Consider the following 20,952-nt stretch of genomic DNA (forward strand, 5'->3'; position numbering starts at 1 on the left):
GTATTCAATATTAGAAGTAGGAAGAATATCTATTCACCAGGCATGAATATCAATGGTACATGAGGTATTTTGTGCCTCTTGCCTCTTTTTGGTCAATAGATACTTGTTAAATGTAGGCCACAAAAAAAGAGTGGTCTTCGCTGTGTGTACTCATATGGAAGGTCATCTTTTGAGGCTCCAACAAAAACCAAACCATAGGAATAATGTTAAGACACAGAATATATAGAAAGAAAAAATCACAATCTGAGTCTACCTTTTTGGATCCGGCAAAGCCTTCTGCTTCTGTGAAGAGATAGGCAAACGGCATCAGGAACACTAGCGACAGGTTGGAGAAGAGGAACACCAGATTCCACAGGCCTGGAAAACAGAAATATGTACTGAAACAGGGGGTTGAACAAACTATCCTATAGGGTTGAAAACAGACTTGAGTGTTCTAAAACTCTCTACAGAACACACTATAAACTTACACACAGGTTTCAAAACATTAAAAGGCATTATTTTTTATTTTATAAATAAAGGAACAAGGATTGGCAGCAAATGTATTTCTGCAAATAAAAAAAAGGTCTACAGAGTTCCCAACTTATGTCTATGGAAGTAGATGGGATAATTACTGGCCCAGCAAATAGATTAGCTCACTTGTGCATGATCCACAAATCTATGGCTTGGTGGTACCGGACAACTGGAGTCGGGAACCACTGGTCTATAGTATTTTGGCGTACATTAAAATGTATTTCTAGTTATTTTAAAGCGATTATAAAAGCTTGGAAAACAATCCTTGCAGCTCCCAGCTTGAAAGTTCAAAACAACCACCAACATACATGTCCAACGTTCTAGAACCCATTGAATTTTTTACTTTATAGAAAAAAAAAAAAATTCTATTGGCCATATTTTCCTGTTACAAACCTGCATGGCACTTCTATCTGTTGCATCCAATTGGTGATCTAATGTTTTACATAATGCTTGATGCAAATGATGCACACAGCATATATAATAATGGGTGTAGGGTGCTGCACACACATTGTAGCATAGAGAAAAGGAAATCGTTTTACACCTGGATTTCTGATTAAACAACAAAATGTGGCACAAACTAGTTTGTGCCTAATTAGCTCTTTGCCCTCTATGGGGCAGATTTAATCAAATCGATACCATCGTCATTTATCAAGCTACAGTGGGATTTGTGCAGGTTTAAACTTTTTCATAGTGCCAGCAACCCATTAGGTCATAATATTGCTTAATTCTTCTGTAGGTTTTATATCCAAATCACTTGCTCCACAGCTATGTTTTACTCTCCAGGCTGGGCTTAATATTAAATCAGCGGTCCCGTGGGTGGACGATATTGTGCACAAACACTGAACGATATCATTAATCATATTCAGCGACATCACTAGAACCCAGGTCGTTGACCTGCATGTTCAGATGACGGGAGGGTGCATGCAGCTGTAACTATAAGGAGCATACCCTATTATTTTTTTTGAAGATCTTAAATATAACAAGTAGGTGTGTGTGTATATCTCACAAATCAAAAGTTTAAAGGGGGGGAGGGGTGAGAGTCAGATTATCTGAAAATGCTATTCGGTTAGATACACTGAAATCTAACATTGGAAAGTGTTACATGCAGGAATGTGGCATCACATACTTTAGAAGAAAACTACACATTCAGACAGTACACTCATCGATACAGAAATATCGATGAGTGTAAGTGAGACTTTCTGTAATCGGTTCCAACCTTCCATAGATGCTGAAACCAGCTGTGACCGGCACTCACCATGGATGAGGGATCCATTGAGCCACTGGATGTAGTAATTGTGTGGCACGGAGAGCAGCACTTCATTACTGATGATTGAGAATGGCAGCAGGAGGACGGCCCCCACGGACTCAGCGAGAGTGAATGTACACATCCAGAGCCTGGGGAGAAAACAGCAATACGTTACCTACTACGGTGAGGTCAGACCTGACGCAAGCCTGTAACCTTACTGCACTTCCACTCACTGCTCAAACACAGACCTGCCACTATGTGCATACGGAATGTGCAAAGCGGAATAAAAAGTGTGCAGCACTCACATGTTTGTTTTGCACATGGGAACTATTAATACACATGCAGTATATTTCTTATTTCTCCCCCAAATATGTGATTATTACATCCAAATTACAGAACAGGACACTGATCTAAGCCTATGCCAAATGTCTGCTATGGACACAGGAAAAGAAGGAAAATACCCCAATTGTTCTAAGAAACACAGATTATACAAATAAAACACACGGAAGTCGGACTACTAGGAATAGACATAGGACAAAAATGGTTTTAGTGACCAATAACCATGCAACTACAATTATCATATACAACATGACATAAACACAGCGTTGTTTTTGCACGGTCACATGACTACTTGCATACCATTGGGACTACTTAACTTTGATCCAGTCAGAACTGATGCCAATGAGACTGGGCTGATCTCAGGAATATTGCAAAAAAGGACTCCAGGCTCATACCACCACTGGAAAATGTATGTGCAGATTCCTGGCCTATTTTGGGATTAGACCTGGATACACTGGAGCAACGGGCAATTGGTCTGACATTGGAGGATACCCTGAGAACTGGAGTTGGAAACCACTGACAGAAGCTGGTCAAGCGCCTGATTAACATGGATAAAACAGTCATTCAATGAAGTTGCTTTAATCATGCAGATTTACCCAACTTGTTTGAATGAGAATTTTCATCGATTTTCCAGCATTTGTGAGCAAACAATTTTGTTATTTGCTTACATACATTACCAGTTGAATGGATGGAAAGAATCTTTCAGATGTACTCCAATTACACAGATGCCAGCACACAGTAAATAAATGTATTAAACAACATGGAATGTACTTGCTAAGTATCACAGTAAGTAGTGAATATAAATAATATACTCTAGCCCAAGCAATACGGCTTATCCTTTATAATAAATTATGCAGTGTAAAAAAATAACGTTAAAATCAGGAATGAATGTAACCGGGGATGGGAAATATTTAGATACATACATTTATCACAATAGTTACATTACATACATTTATCACAATAGTTGTGTCAACAGTAATTTATAAGCTGCACTGACTATAATGGGCTGGGATCAACCCTGTAGAAGTGAACTTTAATTTACCTTCTGAACAGTCCTCTCTCAAAAGTCAGTGTGCAGAACATGAGTCATGGAAGGCTTAGGTGAGTGCATGCACCCAACTGTAATCCTTCTATCAGCATTATACTGTACCATCACGGGTGTAGCCATTTCTAGGTCACGCAAATTATTTATACAATAGCTATCAAAGCATCATTAAGCAGTGACAATTCCACAGTCATAAACACATGTAACTGGCTACAATTGCTCTTCATTAATGAGAAAGGAAGGAAGGGTACAGGAGCCGCAGCCCTGCACGTTCTAGTTACACACTATTCACAAAGTACATATTTACAAGTGCTAGAAATATGTACTGTATTACTTTTATACAAGATCCTAGAATATTTTATTTCTATTTAACCTCTAAGTAGTACTGGAATTTTGTAGCCACCATTGCCCGAATCATGAGTACATAAAATATAGATAAAAGACAATTGTCTGCGTGCCTGTAGTTGTTTGGCCACTCCCCCATATCTCACACACACACCCCCCTCCCCCTACTCTCTCTCTTCCCATCTACCCCCATCTTTTCACACTGGGAGTGCTTGCAACCAGGCGGTCTACTACAACAGGTCCAGGCTGCACGGAGGAGGAAAGCAAGTCCATGGGATATGCCTGCTCACAATGTACATGCAGGCCACCATAGTAAGCACAGATTATCAGGGTTACATAGTAGTATATACACTATGGTCACAATGACCTGTCCGCATACAGTAAGTAGTTTTGTGTTGAAACAAAAGTTGTTTCCGCCATACAACACTATTTTGCTTATTTCTACAGACGGACGCCCTTTAGTAGTTACAATAATATCCAGCTCATATATGTGGTGCGTGTCTACCAGATGAGATATGTCATCCATGTGTAATCTTCAAAGGAAATTCCTGAATCTCATTTCCTACACAGTTCAAAGTGATCTAGTGTCTACATATTAAAAACCATCTCCATGCTCTGTATTACCAGCTCTTATCTCTAAAACCTTGGTGGGTACAAGCTGGTAAATAGGACACTATGGTCATTGTAGGTCTTGGATGGGAAGCACGCTATTTACTGCTGAAGACAACTCCATGGTATGTGGGAAGCATGCAGCAAGTGATGACGGAGTGACAAGCTTACTGCATACTTGCAGAACCAAGTAAGAAGTGGAAACGGGGATGAGCTGCACGTTTAGGTACAGGGTGTGATCACTGGAGCCTCAGGGCACATGGAAATTGCTATTTCAGTACCGCACCAATAGTAAATAGAAGTTCAAGACAAGCCTGTAAAAGCAGTTTGGCATGCAGGATAAAGTTGTACGTAAGTGCCTTAAGCAATACGCTGAGGCCAAGGCTGCATTCCTAACAAAGTTGTATGTAAAAAAAAAAAAAAACAACACCAGACAACCTGTGTGATAATATATAAATATTCTATACTGTGACAGCACTTGAGAGATTTCATATTTTACACAAATAGCAAGACAGAATGTGAAGGCAGATGAGAAGCACTTGGTCCATCCAGTCTACCCATGTACATACAAACACTTACAAGTGGTCATTTTGTCATCAGGAGCCAATTAACCTATCAGTATACTTTTGGCTTGTGGGAGGAAACCCATGCAAGCATGACAAGAATGTGGTAGGAATAGAACCCATGACCTCAGTGCTGTGAAGCAGTAATGCTAACCATTACACCATCTGTACTGCCTACATTTAATAAGACTTTCACTATTATTAGGAAACCAAAATACTCTCACCATGGAACACCCTCCCTGTCCATCCCAGCCAACTCGCAGTAAATTGATGGCACTTGTCCCACAGCGCACAGCACAAGAGAACGAAACCCAGCCATTATGGTGTAGCAAAGCCTCACCCCCAATAATGCTTTACAGCAGATTTCAAATTGCACCAGGCCTGAAGCGGTGTTCTGCTTTTAAACATATAAAAGTCCATAGCTACCACTCTTCCTCCCCATTAAAATCAGCAGGGCTAACTTCCCCCCCACCATAGGCTCATACACAGAGCCGGCCCTACTTCATTTGATGCTCTAGGCAAGATTTTAGTTGGTGCCACTTAACACCATCGCTATTTCTGCCCCCGACCCATTGTGCCTTATTTAAAATTACATCGTATTCAACACCATATCTAGAATAACGATAATACCAATTACCCCAAACCCATTATGAGCTATATTCCATGTCTACCGTGGTAACATGTCAGCCAACGACCGTTATGTAAATGGGCCACATTTTGGTGGCCAAGAAACTCCTTATAGCAAGACACTGGCGTACTCCATATGTACCAACCCTAGATATGGTTAAATCGAGCGTACAGTTACATTGCAAATTTTAGATAGCTGGGATTACCTACTCTTCATCAGCTTCGAACAGGCCACCATATGGTCAAAGGGTTTAGTTGGACTGAACACTGGCTATCCTGGATACCTACATCCTCGTCTAGACCCCAGCCTCAGCCGACACAACCTCTAGACCTGTCCAACAGTTTTGGAAGTTAACAGGTTCAGGCTTCTTATAGTATGTCCCAACGTCCAAGATCCCTCTTGTTCAGTGAACCTCTCTGTGTAATTTGTTTCCTTTGCAAGCACATAACTGAACGGATATGAGTTGCCTCTCTCTACTCATATAACCAACAATTGTAAGTGCTCAGTGTCCCGTCCCCCCCTAATCTGTTTCACTTTCCCTTTATGTTTTACTACTGTTTACTGTCATTAATGCATTTATACTGTATTGAAATTCTAAAAAAAAAAAAAAATTTTACTTCATAATGTATTGCTCCTTATTCATACTGCACAACAAAGTAGTGCCCTTTATACACATTACTCCACACAGATACTGAAGCCTGGGCTGGCTGCAGAATGAGCTAGCATTGGACGACCAACTGCAAAGGCCTACAGAAGAATGAGCTGCTGCGGCTGGACATGCACCGCAGTCCTCATCCAGGGAAGATGCATTTCTGCTGTGTCTGGCGCTCCCACTGCTACTGGCTCAGTTGTATAAGCTGCATGCCCCTAGGCATTAGCCTAGTTTGCCTATACCTAGGGCTGGATCTGGCTCTGCACATTATGACAGGAAGATTAACAGGACTTTACATTATGACATTTAGGGGTTTGAATTGCACTTTACTTAAACGTTTTCTTGTTGCGTCAAACAACAAGAAAATAGCAAAATTTTACTATAAAGCATTTAAATATTTTTAGCTTAAAAGTAAACACAATAAAAAGTACATTATTATCACAATAATGGTAAAAAACAAACACGCTACCGGTTGATACACATTGGCTGTGTGAGAATTTTGTTAACAAGCTTTAAAAAGTTAAACAAACTACAGTTTTGAATTCCAAGAACAGAAGTAGTGAGCTGCAATAGGTTAAAACTGAAATTCTGCTGTGCTTAGGTAAAAACAGCCCTGACAAGATTATGCATGTATATACATACATATTTGTACACAGTATATGGAAAAATTGTATTACTGTACTTCTAGGAAACAATGACAGTGATCAGGGCTCCCATGCAAGCGCTCTACAACTCAGACCCCTCATGCATCTGAATTGGCAGCAAATATAAAATGTTTAGTCTGCACCCAACATGACATACGTTCATCGGATTTGCTGACAGATGGTCATTTTGAAAATGTGCTTAGTGCTCCGAGAAATTACTTGGATCTCTATAGCATGCCTCCACTACCACTGATTCAGAGGTCTTATCCCACACTAAGTAGGAGACCAAATCAGGTAAAACAAAGCACTCAATGGGGGAAAAAACAACAACCACCACACACAGCTGCTGTGTATTACCATCAACTTAGGAATTCTGTGAGGTGAGGCTACTAATAAAGATAGGCATCGCAACCACTCTATACAACGTAGAACGAACAAGTACAGCAAACGCTCTGCTGAAAACATTGTCAGCAACTATCAGGTCATTGCACATACTCTGGTTACAAGTTTAAAGGTCATATGGTATCTACAACTCAGTAATGCTGATCATATTATTACAGGAGCACAGATTAGTTTAGGTAAATATTGAGGGCAGTACCCACAAGTATGTGAGCATGAAATCATTGGTTATACAACTGGCCCACACATCGCGCCAACACTGAACACACTGGAAAAATGGCTACCATGCAACATTTCTTTTGTTATCTAGGGCATCGGGTAAATCTACATAATCAGCCCTCGCTCTGCCCAGTCAGAGAAAATGTTTAGAAAACCAAAAAGAGGCCAATGTGATGTCCTAAGTCTGAGGTATGAGCGCACACTTCATTTGCCATCAGGAGATGACAATGGATATCCGTTTCGGGATACAGACCATGAATCGACCTCATTTCCATCGATAGTCTACCGGTCGACCCCTTAGATCGACAAACTAATGATCTACAGTAATGAATGTCCTACACATACTTGGTCGACATACACATTAGGTCGACTGTTTCTTTATTCATTTTTTTTCCTATTAAGCAAACATACAAAAAAAACCCCCAAAACCCTCATTTACTTTGTGTGCACTGCAGATGTGTAGTTACAGGTTTCCTGAATGGCCGGTATGTAGAAGTGATGCTGTATTGTACAAACACCCATTATATAGAATATGCCACAGTTATACCAGCACATCCACAACCTTTATGGGAAACGAAACCTGCCGCTCAGAGCTTACTTCTCACAGGAACCCAGACTTCTGACATAACCAGAACAATTTCATAGTGACAGCGGAACTACAAGGTACATCTGGCACATCCCCGTCAGACTAATAAACCTACCTATTCATAGCTGCATCTAGCTGGGATTTGTAGGTCACATTTACACACTACTTAGCCATACCAGACATGAACACATACATGGAAGTGATTATCCATGACAGAGCAGAGAGAGAAATATCATCTGGATAAAACATTATGGGTGGTATTCAAAGCCCCTGACGGTTAGCTATACAGCAAGCAGTGCTGATCGCTCACCGTCAAGAGCAATAAACGCCGTCCTCACCTCCCTGGTTCGTTTCAGAGCAGTGGAAATGGCGAGTGTGACCATCAAAACGTCAGGGCTCGCCACAATATGCAGCGGACTCCCTGCATTTGCGGGGAACCTCGTTGTTTAAGGGAATCTTAAGGATGGTTTTTCCCTCTACAAAAATAAGCCAGCCTCAGAGTACAAACCCCCCTGGCCGCAGCATTGAATATACCTCTAGGTCACACGTGTGAAACACATGGGGTCAATTCCATTGCCCTTTATATTATACTTTACTGCAAGAAAAACACATGAAGGGATCACATTTCAAAGAGATACTTACAAAGAAAAGGTGTTATGGGAAGGATCAAACACAATGAGTGACTGGATACAAGGGTGTATGACAGGGAAGAAGCTACACAAATGCTGGGTTAAGGATACGCTTTCCTGTGCCCATCGCACAGCACAAAGTCTGTGCAGCCCGTGCTTCTAGTGCTAGATTGCATTGTATCTAGTACAAAAAGTACGGTGCTGTATACACATTGTATGCTTTTTGTACTAGAAGCTATGCAGTCTAGCACTAAAAGCAGAGAGTTCATCGCACCGTGTATGAGCACCTATAGTTATGGTATAGTGGGTCCACAATGTCTAGGTCGACAGCTATAAATGGTCAACATAACATAGGTCGAAATTGGCAGAAGGGTGACACAAGCAAAAGGATGACCGACATAAGTTTTTCACTTTTTTGTGTCTACGTCGACAGACACCATATAAGTGTACAGTGTCCCCCTCGCATGGCTCACTGCGCTTGGCACAGTATTATAATCAATTTTTATGCCCACTTGGATGGTATTGTATGAATCAAGTTGGTCTATAAAAAAAAAAAAAAAACACACATGAAAAATTTAGGTCGAATTTTCATTGTCACAAAGTCAATATCGACCTTTTGCTGGTCTCAACCTAGTCACCGTGCACCATTAGTTGTTGACCTAAACATTGTCAACCCAGTGACCAGATAGCCAAATAATGTTAGCGACTTTCACATCTACTCTTACAAATATGGCATGCCCAATGGTTCATTCCATCTTAGCAGGTTTAGTGCATGCCTGGTTTTGGACTTTCCGAATTTCTTCATTTTTTTTCAAATGAAAGAAATGTAATATGATTTCAATGGATAAAGTAGAAGTTGCTTTGTAAATCCAGCATGAAGTATTGCTACATCTCCTTTGTGACTGAGACCATGCACATATGGTACATACAGGGTTAAACTGGAAGCAGCTGGCTATGGCGTAAGAGGGAAGTACAAATTGCCACTGCAGCATGTTTAAAGTCTAAAAGACAACCAAATGTGTCCACAGGTCCCAGGACAGCGTGGCAGAGCAAAGGCCAGTCACTTAGGAAGAGCTCAAGAACAGTGACAACACAGCCATCATCACACACAGTTACACAGTACAATCCGCTGGGTCAAATTACAGAGTCAATTTAGTTATTCATCCACCAAGCAGGGTGTACAGGGCTCTGTGCAGATACATCGGTTATCACAGCTATATGTTACGCAGTAACGATGATCACTTTATGGGCTCACTGATACAAGTTTGGTTGCTGAAAGCATGACTTTTGCCTAGCAACACAAAAACCTCCTAGAAAATAAACCTAAGATTGTATTGGACACATACAGGTACTCATGTATATAAACAGTTACCCATGAAAATCACGGCGACGTGACAACATAAAAGTGCACATATCACACACACATATATATATATATATACACATATATATATATATATATATATATATATATATATATATATATATATATATATATATATATATATATATATATATATATATATATATATATATATAGTGCAGCAGATTCCATTGCGCTTTACATTTGTAGACATTGATAAAACAAACTGGGTAACGACAGACAGACTTGGAGCTAGGAGGGCCCTGCTGCAAGCTTACAATCTATAGGGATATAGGAGGGAAACACAAGGACAGGCACCAGTAATAGCATAGCAGTACCATGAAGTTGCAGGTCCAGAAAGGGAAGCTATATAATACACGAGTGCCTCAGCGGGTTAGGTGTGTAGTACTTATATATGAGAAATATATAACATACATACACACACACACACACACACACACACACACGAGCCATATATAGAAAGCAGCCATAATCTCAGCAGTACATCACCTTCCTGTTCTAGCATCAATCACAATAGCATGATTAGGCTCATGGAGTGCCACCCAGGCCTCAAACTGACACACTAGGTTTCCACCCATGCTCCAATACTACTGCCGTCATCATTTAGACTAGTACATACAAAAATAAAGTGTAGGCGGTAGAAGCTGAGATTGGGTACACTGGGAGTACCAATAATGTAGCGAAGGGACCCAGATAGGTAGCAATGGCTATCTTATCAAGGTAGTTATCAATAAGTAAATACTATATAGTACAATTGGGTTTGGTATAGCAGATGAAAGCGGTCTAGATCTGCCATGCCATGGTTTACCACCCTTAGTCAAACCCATCTACTTAGACTCATAAAGATAGTAAAATGGCTGATCTAGACATCGTAGATCCGTCGACCGGATACGGTACATATTAGCGAGAGGGGATAGGCTGGGTTGGTTAAAAGGTGTTGTGTTGTTCTAGCTGTACTGTACATCAAGGGTAGTGCACAAGCACTCAAGCTGTTGTGGAACTACACATCCCAGCATACATTGCCACAGGTTTAGCATGCACCGATAGCCATACTGAAGCAGGGCAAGTAGAGATTTGTAGACTATATTAAATATCCCCACTATATATGGATAGGACTAAATTTGATGATGACGACTGCAGCTAGATACCAAAGAAATGGGATACAATTAATTGTAGTGTGAGACTTGGTATTTCCCCATAAGAACGCTCGCTGCACACATTACATCTGCCCCACCTGCTTTGCACAATAGTTCTGTCCATTTGAGAAAAAAAAGCAGCTTTGTGATTAGGTCTGAATATCGCCGCCACCAAGCACAGACTGGTACAACTTTGCCCTGACAATGACAATCGCTACCACATCAAGCACACGTATAGGAGAAGTCTGCCTGCAAATATGCACACAGCTAGCGGATACAGGCCCTAATTCTGGTTTGATCACTCTCCTGTGCGTTCACACAGGGGAGCGATGCTTAGCGACTGCGCATAAACATTTATGCACATATGCAGCTGCTTGGTGCAAACAGGCATGGGGAATTGATTATTCACCAGTTCTGGTGGTGGACATGGGGCGGCAGCCCATGGGAAAGCCCAGCGTTCCCATGAAAACGCATGTTAATACGTCGGTAACGCGGGTGCAGTGGGCGAGCAGCTGACGTCAACAAATATAAGCTGCCCACCCTCTTCCGGTACAGGGCGCCGCAGATTTAGGGCAAGCAGAGACGGACTTAGATCTGCGAGCACTGGCGAAATCCTTCAGTGGTTGGTGACCAACATATGATTTCACCCTGCACGCAAGCTGGGAATGGATGTTTATGCATAAAATCCATTTACATGGTTGCGGGGACAAGCTCGGTGCATGTGGTATTCGTGCGGACGGTAGTTAAATGACTTGCAAAGCTGCAAAATTCACAGCTTTGCAAGTCAACCAGAATCACTCCCTTAGTGCAGAAAGGAAAGGGATACATTCAGCACAGGAATGATCAGAGGACCATCTATTTTAATAACTATATCTATAAATCTTAAGTATGAAGATACATCACTATTAAGGCTACATTGCCAAAATCTCTTAGGTTTGCCTGAATTGCCCCATGTGTACACAGTGGGCGGGAACCACTATTGCCCGGCCAAATAGACACTGCATGCACGAATATTTTGACAAGACGCTGCGGTGTCTATTACACATAGGGCTGCTGCCGGGAATCCGGGAATGCCACCGACTTATCTACGGCAGACACATCGCAATTTTGACTAAGCAAAATTGCTTAGTCAAAATCTCCCAGCTAGTGCCCCACGTCTGTATACCTCTTTAGGCCGGTTTCACACACTCCGGCTCCTGCCGGACGGTGAAATCCCGCACGGCCAGGGAGCCGTGCCGCACACATTAGTTGTGAATGGACACTATTGTGTCCATTCACATGGGACGGCCACGGCCCGGCCGCACGGTTGCAGCCGGATCCCGCCACTGGAAGGGACGGCTGCCCGGCTGTGGCCATCCCCTCCATGATAAACTAATGTGTGCGGCACGGCTCCCTGGCCATGCGGGATTTCACCGTCCGGCAGGAGCCGGAGTGTGTGAAACCGGCCTTAGGGTGTTGCTCCCTTGAGTCTGATAAGTCAAATGATCAAACAAAGGGTTTATCATTATTATCATTTATATGGCGCTACAAGAGTTCCGCAGCACCTAACACTACATAAATGAGCAAAAAAAAAAAAAGAAGAATGAATTACACTACAAGACAATTTAGGACAAGTACATGGTAAATAAATATAGTGGCATCGTGGGACAGGACATGGAAGCAATTATTAGGGTGTCAGAGATAGATCCTAAGAAAAGCACATGAGGAGAGAGGGCCCTGCTTGTGAAAGCTTATATTGTAAAAAGGTGTGGTATATTTAATGGAAGAAACTTAAAATAAATAAGTGGACTCCTGTTTATAGCAAACATACATTAGTCCCTCTCTCACCTTGTTAACAAAACCCACATCCACTCACTTGTCATTATCCAATTGGACTACTGTAAACTCTCCCTAACTGGCCTTCCCGACTACAGTCTCTCTCCACTCCAATCTATCCTTCATGCACCTTCCTCTCCAAAATATACTAGGGGCCTAATTCAGGATGGATCGCTCGACAGTTTCCTGATAGTTGGGAAACCGCACACCCACAGGACCCATTTTGCAAACCTAGTCCTGCGATTGCATTGTTATAATGTGATCGCCTCTGCCTGATTGGCATGCCATGTCACAGGGTGCAACGGGGGTGGCCAGTGTTTTCCAGAGCGTGGTGAATATAACAACTGCATCACATTTGCGGTTCTCTTGGCCACACAAGGCTCTCTGAGTAAGGTCAGGCTTACGCAGGCTGCAGACGCATTTGAAGGAACACATTGCAAAACCTGCAATCCAAAAGCATGCAGGACAGGATATGCAACTCCTTTCTTTGCATTGCTAATGATCTCATACGCTAAGCTGCTGCAAGCAGTTTATACAAGATCCTTACGGAGTAAGGTCCTACGCCTGTAACTCTTCTCCTATAATCCCTACACTGGCTTCCCTTCCCCTTCAGAACTGAAGTCAAGATTTCACACTCATTTACAAAGTCTTGACCTGTCTTTTGACACTCCCACCCGCTTTGCTCCACAAATGAATGCCACCGCTCCTAATCAACTGAATACTTCCTCTCATTCCCACATCAAAGATTTTGTCCATACCGATCCCTACCGCTCCCTGTCAGTCTCTCCTCCTCTCTACATAAACTTCAAATGGCCTCTCAAGTCTCACTTTTTCATCAATCCCAACCTACCCTTATCCTAACCCTCCTCTATTCTCCCCATTAGAATATAAATGCTAACCAGCAGGGACAGCATTCCTCACGTACCGGGCGTTCCCTTACTTTTACTGTCATTTACTCCACACTTCACCTTGGATTCTATAATTCTGTATTTTTGTACTACTCTTTCTACAGTGCCCCACAACTGAGTATATGCTATTTATCAAATTATTGAACTGTGTTGTTACTCATATTTAATACATTTGGGTTTCATTGGGCGTTTGAATGTGCTATATTATAGAATACATTCATTTTCATAGACAATACCTTTTATTATTATTTTTTTTAAAACATAACTTTGGTAAACTAATTTATGCTGGGTACACACTAGGCAAATCCATCTGACGATCGGTAAGTTCATACACACTAGCAGATATGTTGTGTTGCTGGAACACACATGCCATAAGAAAGCTATTTTAAAAAAAAAAAATCATTTTAACATGGAGATAAGGGGAAAAAAAATTGTGCCTTAATCTTTGCTTCTTTCTAAAATGTATAACACTGTTATTACTAACAGTCTGCCAAAATACACAGATTATTCTTGAAAAAGGGCAGACCTTTATTACACCAGACAGCAGGTTACTAAATATTTGATCAGAGATAAAGCATATCACTTAAGTTGTTAAGGCTGGAGGGATCTGTTGGAGTACATGGTTAACACTTCAATATCAAAGACACAAACTTACGCAATTCTGTTGACAGCAGCATCTTCAACATCGACTGAAAGAGAAAGGACGCTGATTAGCTGTAAGGAATTACTAACACCACAGACTCCACTAAATTCTACCTTTTGACCATCTACGTAGCCAGATTCTTTTGATTCAATCAGTTATGCCGAAATTAGGAATTACAAAAATGTATACTTTATAGGGAAGAAGACCCAAAGGTTCATTTCAGTTCATTTTAATGCAACGTCCCAGATAGCAAAGCCATGACGTTTATGCAGTCCAGAATAGTTCACTAGAACCAGAGCTCTGGATGTTTATCAACCGAATTCTAGAAAGTGGTAACAAACCTTGCTGTATCTGTGTAAGATAGCACTGATTGGACACTGCAGAATGACACATGGCTGTTGAGCATGCTGTGCGTTTTTAAGGTTACTGTGCCAGAAACTATGTATTAAAATATATAGGGGTGAATTCCCCCTGGCGAGGGGGTTTAATCACTGAAAACAAACGATCCTCACCTTTTAACCCCTATTCAACGTGCCGGGGAAATCCTCAATGTCAGAGGACAGCGAGGATTCCTCCAAACAGCGAGGCTCGCGGGTAATACAGGGAGCCCGCTGCATTTAGTATATGCCATATGCCATTTCCCCCCTCGCTCCAAAACCCTAGCGAGAAGGAAACGGCGTGTGCAGGGGGGGCAGTTGAATACTGACCCTGCGAGCTGTGACAGCTCACAGAAAGCATTGAATACACCCCATTGAAGTTTATAAGGTGAAGTACCACCTCTGACCTCTAGAGGCTACTCGATGGAATAAATTACTCAGAAAGTGAAACATTTTTGCAGGGACACTGATCGGATTCAAACTTGCTGGATATGGAGAGAGGGAGCTGTGGAGACAGATTGGAGGTAGGATCACAGAGGGACATGGGGTGGGGTGGAGAGTTTGTGGACTTAAACGGTCACAGCTCAAAGTGAAAACTGTCACAGCTCAAAGTGAACGTACATTGCAGAAGCGGTCATTTCAACTGGCTTTTAACTAATATATAAATTGGGAATGCCAAAAATGAGCATTTACATGGAATCCTAATTTAAATATTAATGTTAGAGATAATTACTCCAACTACCATAAAGATATTTCTTTAACCTGCAATTTACATAACTTTGCAACGGAATACTATGCAATATGAATTTGGTATAGCCACGTAATGTCCTATTTATATTAAAGATCTGAGTCCATGGCCATATATTAGTCAGCAGGTATCAATAATCCAAATGAACCAGACACCTGGATCCACACACCCTAGTAACAGGGCACTGAAATGAAATGTGACAGATCTAGCCCACTGCACATCTATATATAGCACTGCTGCAGAGGCCTGGAAGTAGAACATAGTATTACACCAGGACGAGGGGGAAGGACGACTGACTTGTGTACAGTAAGAAGAGTTCAGACAGTTACTCTCCATAGGGAGTCATTTGATCCCTGGTGACAATGAGGAGGGTACAATTAGAAATCAGAAGACCAATAAGAAGGGAGAATAGTCAGATGTTTGAGCTGCAATTTTAGTGACACAGATTAAGCGAGAGCCTATTGCGATATGAATTAGGAAATGTGGCCTGAGAAATAATAAAGGTAATCTCATCTAATCCCAACGTCTAGGACTCATCCTACAGTCCTAAACGTCTTTTGGGTAAACCAGGTTAACTGACTGTGGATGCAAGGCTCTATGTGATTTGTAGACAACACTGTAAGGACCCAGAATGTCGGGGTACAGATGTAAATAAAGATTCCAGAGAAGTGCGATGAAGCTTGGTCCTGTGTCAGGGACTTTGGTACGGCTCTAATCCTCAGATTGTTCCCCCCCCCCCCCCCCCCATCTACTCTCACAGCCATCCCATCTGTCAGACTGGGTGATTATTTGGCTATGGAGGTAGCAGATGTCACAGTCCACATTGGATTGTAATAACGCTAGTTTAACCAACTGTGTATCTAGAGCCTTGGTCCATGTACTGAGAGAAGTACTCCTGCTGTCAGGTCTGTCATCATTATGTGTATTTCAATGGTGGGTACTTATGTAATATCTGGGCTCCCGTTTTTCTTATGAGACCGCGTCCCCTCGCGGGGCTCGCTGCGCTCATCATGCTTCGGGCACGGTGGCTCGCTGCGCTCGCCACACTATATAAAGTCAACTCCATGCGTAGTTGGATAGTAGGGGTATGAAAAAAATGGGGTGCATTTAACATGGGAGTCCAGATAATACATAAGTACCCAATGGTGTACTAAATAGCCATTCAGGTTGCTGTTGATCTACTCCTTCCACAGCTATAGCAGGGTGGTGGGAGTGGTCAGACTGAGGTGGTAAAATGCACTACTCCAGTGGTTCTCAAAATCAGTCCTCAGAACCCCACACAGCTCACGTTTTCCAGGTCACCCGTCAGGTGCACAGGTGCACTCATTACCCACTGACATTTTAAAAGATCCACAGGTGGAGCTAATTATTTCACTTGATTCTGTGAGGAGACCTGCAAAACATGCACTGTGTGGGGGGGTCCTGATGACCGACTTTGAGCCTGTCTTGGGTTCTTATCGGACCTTCTGTGGAGGGCTTATTGCCACTTCTGTGCATAAAGGGTTGAGGCAATTCTTCTGCTATGTGTACCCATGTATAGAAGACAAATATGTATGCTGCACAACTAAATAGGCTGGGAAGGAGTGCTGGATTCCATAGAACCCAGGTCACAACATACATATTTCTGTGTATTCAGTTCTTACTTTTCTTATTAGAGTAGGGCAGGGGTTCCCAAACATTTTTGAATCATGGCACCCTAGAGCATCAAAATATTTTCAAGGCACCCCTAGGCCAAATGCTTCTTATCGAGAAATTCAGAAAAAAATATTAAATGAAGTGCATTGTGTTTAGATGTCACAGTTATCTGGTGAGGGACAGGATTTGCTTCTGTTTGTGCACATATATTATGATTGGCAGCCACCAGCACTGGTTTTGCCTGGTACATTGACCATAAATAATATGATATGCTCCTGGTCCACCAACCCAAGGCACCCCTGCAAGTGTCCTGAGGCACCCCAGGGAGCCTAGGCACACAGTTTGGGAACCACTGGAGTAGAGTATTGTGGAAAGGCAGTCATTTTTATTTGACATGGTGTTGTAGTTCAAACTATTTTTCCAATGCCCTACATTGTACATCACTCCTATGGAAATATGATGCATAGAAAGACACTATCAGCTCTATACAAGCTTTATCAGTGCATTTTCTAACCCTTGGTAAATAGCTAAGGAACCGCACATGTTACTCAGCATATCCCAGTAGACAGCAAAGGTGATTTACAAAATGGCACAGTGTGTAAATAAATGGTGTTTGGCAAACAGGAAAGTAATGAAGCTGGGTAGATGCTCCATCTGTAGAACAGTCACCAGGCGAGAATGGACATAAAAGGCGGGATTACATAAATGGTTTCTTAAAAAAGGTGTAACAAGACTCTCCCAAATTCTACACATATCCTAGGATTTAGCAATTCAAATAATTTTGTGTCGGTGGCAACTAGAGGGCTCCCAATGGAGCTATTCAAATGAAGCTCAGTTTGGGTGTATATGGCTGCCTGCAATGGAATTTCAGATTGTACCGCCGGGGAGTGAGCTGAAATGTGTGAAGTTACCGGATGTAAACGGGTGTGCAAACGGGATGTTTCACCTTGCGCCCATTAGTTTGGTCAGGTTTAGCCACTACATGTGCCCAGACCGGACATTAATGGGCACAATAAAAGCAGCAATTTGAATATTGCCCGCAGTCTCCTGTCACTTTAGATGGGAGATTGGGCACAATTAATCCTTTTAATGTGGCATTTAACATGTACACTTCTTGTGCATTACCCTCCATAACCCCTTCCCCAAAATACCTGTAGCGCACTTACCGGTTGTAAAATCAGCATGCTTCTTGAATTTTGTGATTATCATGTACGAAAGGATGTAGAGAATGGAGAACAGCAAGCTGCAGATCTGCCAAAAGAACAAGAATACACTGTGACATGGTTTTCCTGTTTCCACATAGTTTCCACCGCCATGCACCTCTAGGGCAAAATAAAGAGAAATAAAATACAATACTACATGGAGGGGGCTATTTCCTTGTGTAAATGGTTCTGTAGTGAAGCTACAAAAAAAAAATGGATACAATGATTTAATACGGATGGTGTAATGGTTAGCATTACTGCCTCACAGCACTGAAGTCATGGGTTCGATTCCCACCATGGCACTAACTGTGCAGAGTTTGTATATTCTCTCCGTGCTTGCGTGGGTTTCCTCCGGGTACTCCGGTTTCCTCCCACAATCCAAAAATATACTGGTAGGTTATTTGGCTCCTAACAAATGAACCCTAGAATACTTGCGTGTGCGTGTACATGTGGTAGGGAATGTAGATTGTAAGCCTGATGTGAATGTTCAAATATTCTCTGTAAAGCGCTGCGGAATATGTGTGCGCTATATAAGAAACTGTTATCTTCAGTACAATCTACAGCTCACATATGAGAAAAAGCATGTTACATTATAAATAAATATTTCAGAATGCAAAAGGTGTGAACAGTAATTTACGTTACCAATTGTTTGTAATTTTATGCATTCCAAACACACACAAAAGCATATAAGTGTGCCAATGTACACACAAACACCAACACACTAGTATGTCACAGGATGTTTGTGCAGGAAGCAGTCATACTTCTACCCTGCAGGTCATAAATAGAACTATACATAAGCAGACCTGCTGTGCATTGAAGGAAGCTGCAGTTGTTTGCTAATTTTAGGACACTTGCTGGCAAAACAGATTCATCTTGTGTGCAGAGTATAGACATCTCGTATAACTGGCAATCAATCAGGAGGTCGGATAGTAAATACAGGGAGCAAATTGAGGATGCCTAACATGTTTTCCCAATACCCCCGGGCACATGCATTAGGAGTTGCCCTGATACTCTCCTGATGTTTGGGCTCCCATACTCCTTGCACAGCAATTTAATGTGCTAAGTATTAGCATGAAAGCAATGGATACACACTAATCCTAGTTCAAAACACACCCCTGACTCATAATAAAGTCAGATGTGAGAGATTAAGCAGCCAAAACCTGCTTTTGACAGAAGCATTAGCAAATACAGAGAAAGATAAAAGACCGAGACAAAAAACAGATAAGATCATGGTTATCAAATAGGAAAACGACACTGACATTCAGAGATAGTTAAAGGTTTCTAGATGAAAGCACGTTTTAAAGGGATGTACACACAGGGTGATTCTTCTAAGCCATTTTGACTACATAGTCAAAATCGCTTAGAAGGTTTGACAGAACTGCCCATATGTACACACTGGGCGATAGCAAGAGTCGCTATCGCCCGGCCAAATAGTCAGTGCGGCCAAGAATATTCCTGCTACACTGTGCATTTGGCCGCTGCTCCCGGGGCTGGCAGGCCCTAGTTAGCCATCTCTCGGAATATTCTTGCTGCACTGTATATTTGGCAGCGGCTCCCAAGGCTGGCACGATGTAGTTAGCGGTCTCTCTGATGGCTTAACTACATCTTGATACACACAAGGCTCAGCCGAAATCGCCGGGGCTAAATCCCACGTGTTCATGGCTTTAGGGATGAGGATGTGCTCACTTGAAGCCTGTACAGTAACTCCTGAGTGCCCCCACACATGTGATATGGAGACGTGATGCTCCCCAATCCCACAACTAAATTGCCTTGCATGAGCTTGAGGTGATTAAATCTGATCCATAGAGCTGAATGTGGATGAGATAGAAATCAGTCAAGACCTTATAGTCTTTACAGGAAACCTTCCCTGAAATAGAGAACAATGGCAGGTTTGTTTTTTCCTTTGGGTGACATTCTTTTCATGCGGTAGAATTTTGCTTTCGTAAAACATTGATCTGATCAGATTTAATTAAAAGCCTGTTGCCTTTTTCCAGTATTCAATGTGATCAGATAAAAAAAAAAAAAAAAGCATCAGCTACCAGGTCCAGGTGAAAATTGTTTGAAGTGTCCGACATCAATGACTGACAACAGGACCAAAGGCACAATATGTTGCATGTAATCCAAAAATATACTGGTAGGCTAATTGGCTCCCAACAAATTAAGCCTAGAATGTCTGTGTGTGCGTGTATATGTGGTAGGGAATATAGATTGTAAGCTCCACTGGGGCAGGGACTGATGTGAATGTTCAAATATCCTCTGTAAAGCGCCGTGGAATATGTATGCGCTATATAAGAAACTGTTAATATATAAATAAATGTGTAACCTTAAAAAGGGAGGGGGAGCTGTGTAGAAATAAAAACCCTGAAAAAAACATTGATCAATGTCAAGCTGACATGACCCTGTATCCTTTATACAGACAGCAGAGGTGCCGCCCACATCACTACAGCCCTAATGGCATATTATGCAGTTTAAAGAGATAAACTCTGCATACATGTGAGAAGCTCTGATATCACTAGTCCTGCCCCCTGTGTATGAATCCACCAATCTAAACCCTGCATTCCTGCAAAGTTAACCTACCTAGCTATCAGTCACTGTTTGCACATCCTTCCTCAATTTGCTGTAGAAGTATAGTACAGTAATTGGGGACTTCTTTAGTTAAGTAGAAACATTACATATTAGTATAAATATAA

The 20,952-nt window shown here is 41.9% G+C and overlaps 1 protein-coding gene across 1 annotated transcript in view; it reads right to left on the reverse strand.

Moving 5' to 3' along the window:
* Positions 1–20,952, reverse strand: part of LMBR1L (limb development membrane protein 1 like) — a 39,804-nt gene that overhangs the window by 10,160 nt on the left and 8,692 nt on the right. The window contains exons 2-5 of the mRNA XM_083169094.1: positions 18,227–18,311; positions 14,313–14,346; positions 1,766–1,905; positions 254–357 (exon numbers count right to left, since the gene is read on the reverse strand). Coding sequence (XP_083025220.1) covers positions 254–357; positions 1,766–1,905; positions 14,313–14,346; positions 18,227–18,311 — 363 coding nt within the window. The remainder of the gene's footprint in view (positions 1–253; positions 358–1,765; positions 1,906–14,312; positions 14,347–18,226; positions 18,312–20,952) is intronic.

The sequence above is a fragment of the Crinia signifera genome, chromosome 2, assembly GCF_055691185.1.
Source record: "Crinia signifera chromosome 2, ASM5569118v1, whole genome shotgun sequence".
Classification (NCBI taxonomy): Eukaryota; Metazoa; Chordata; class Amphibia; order Anura; family Myobatrachidae; genus Crinia; species Crinia signifera.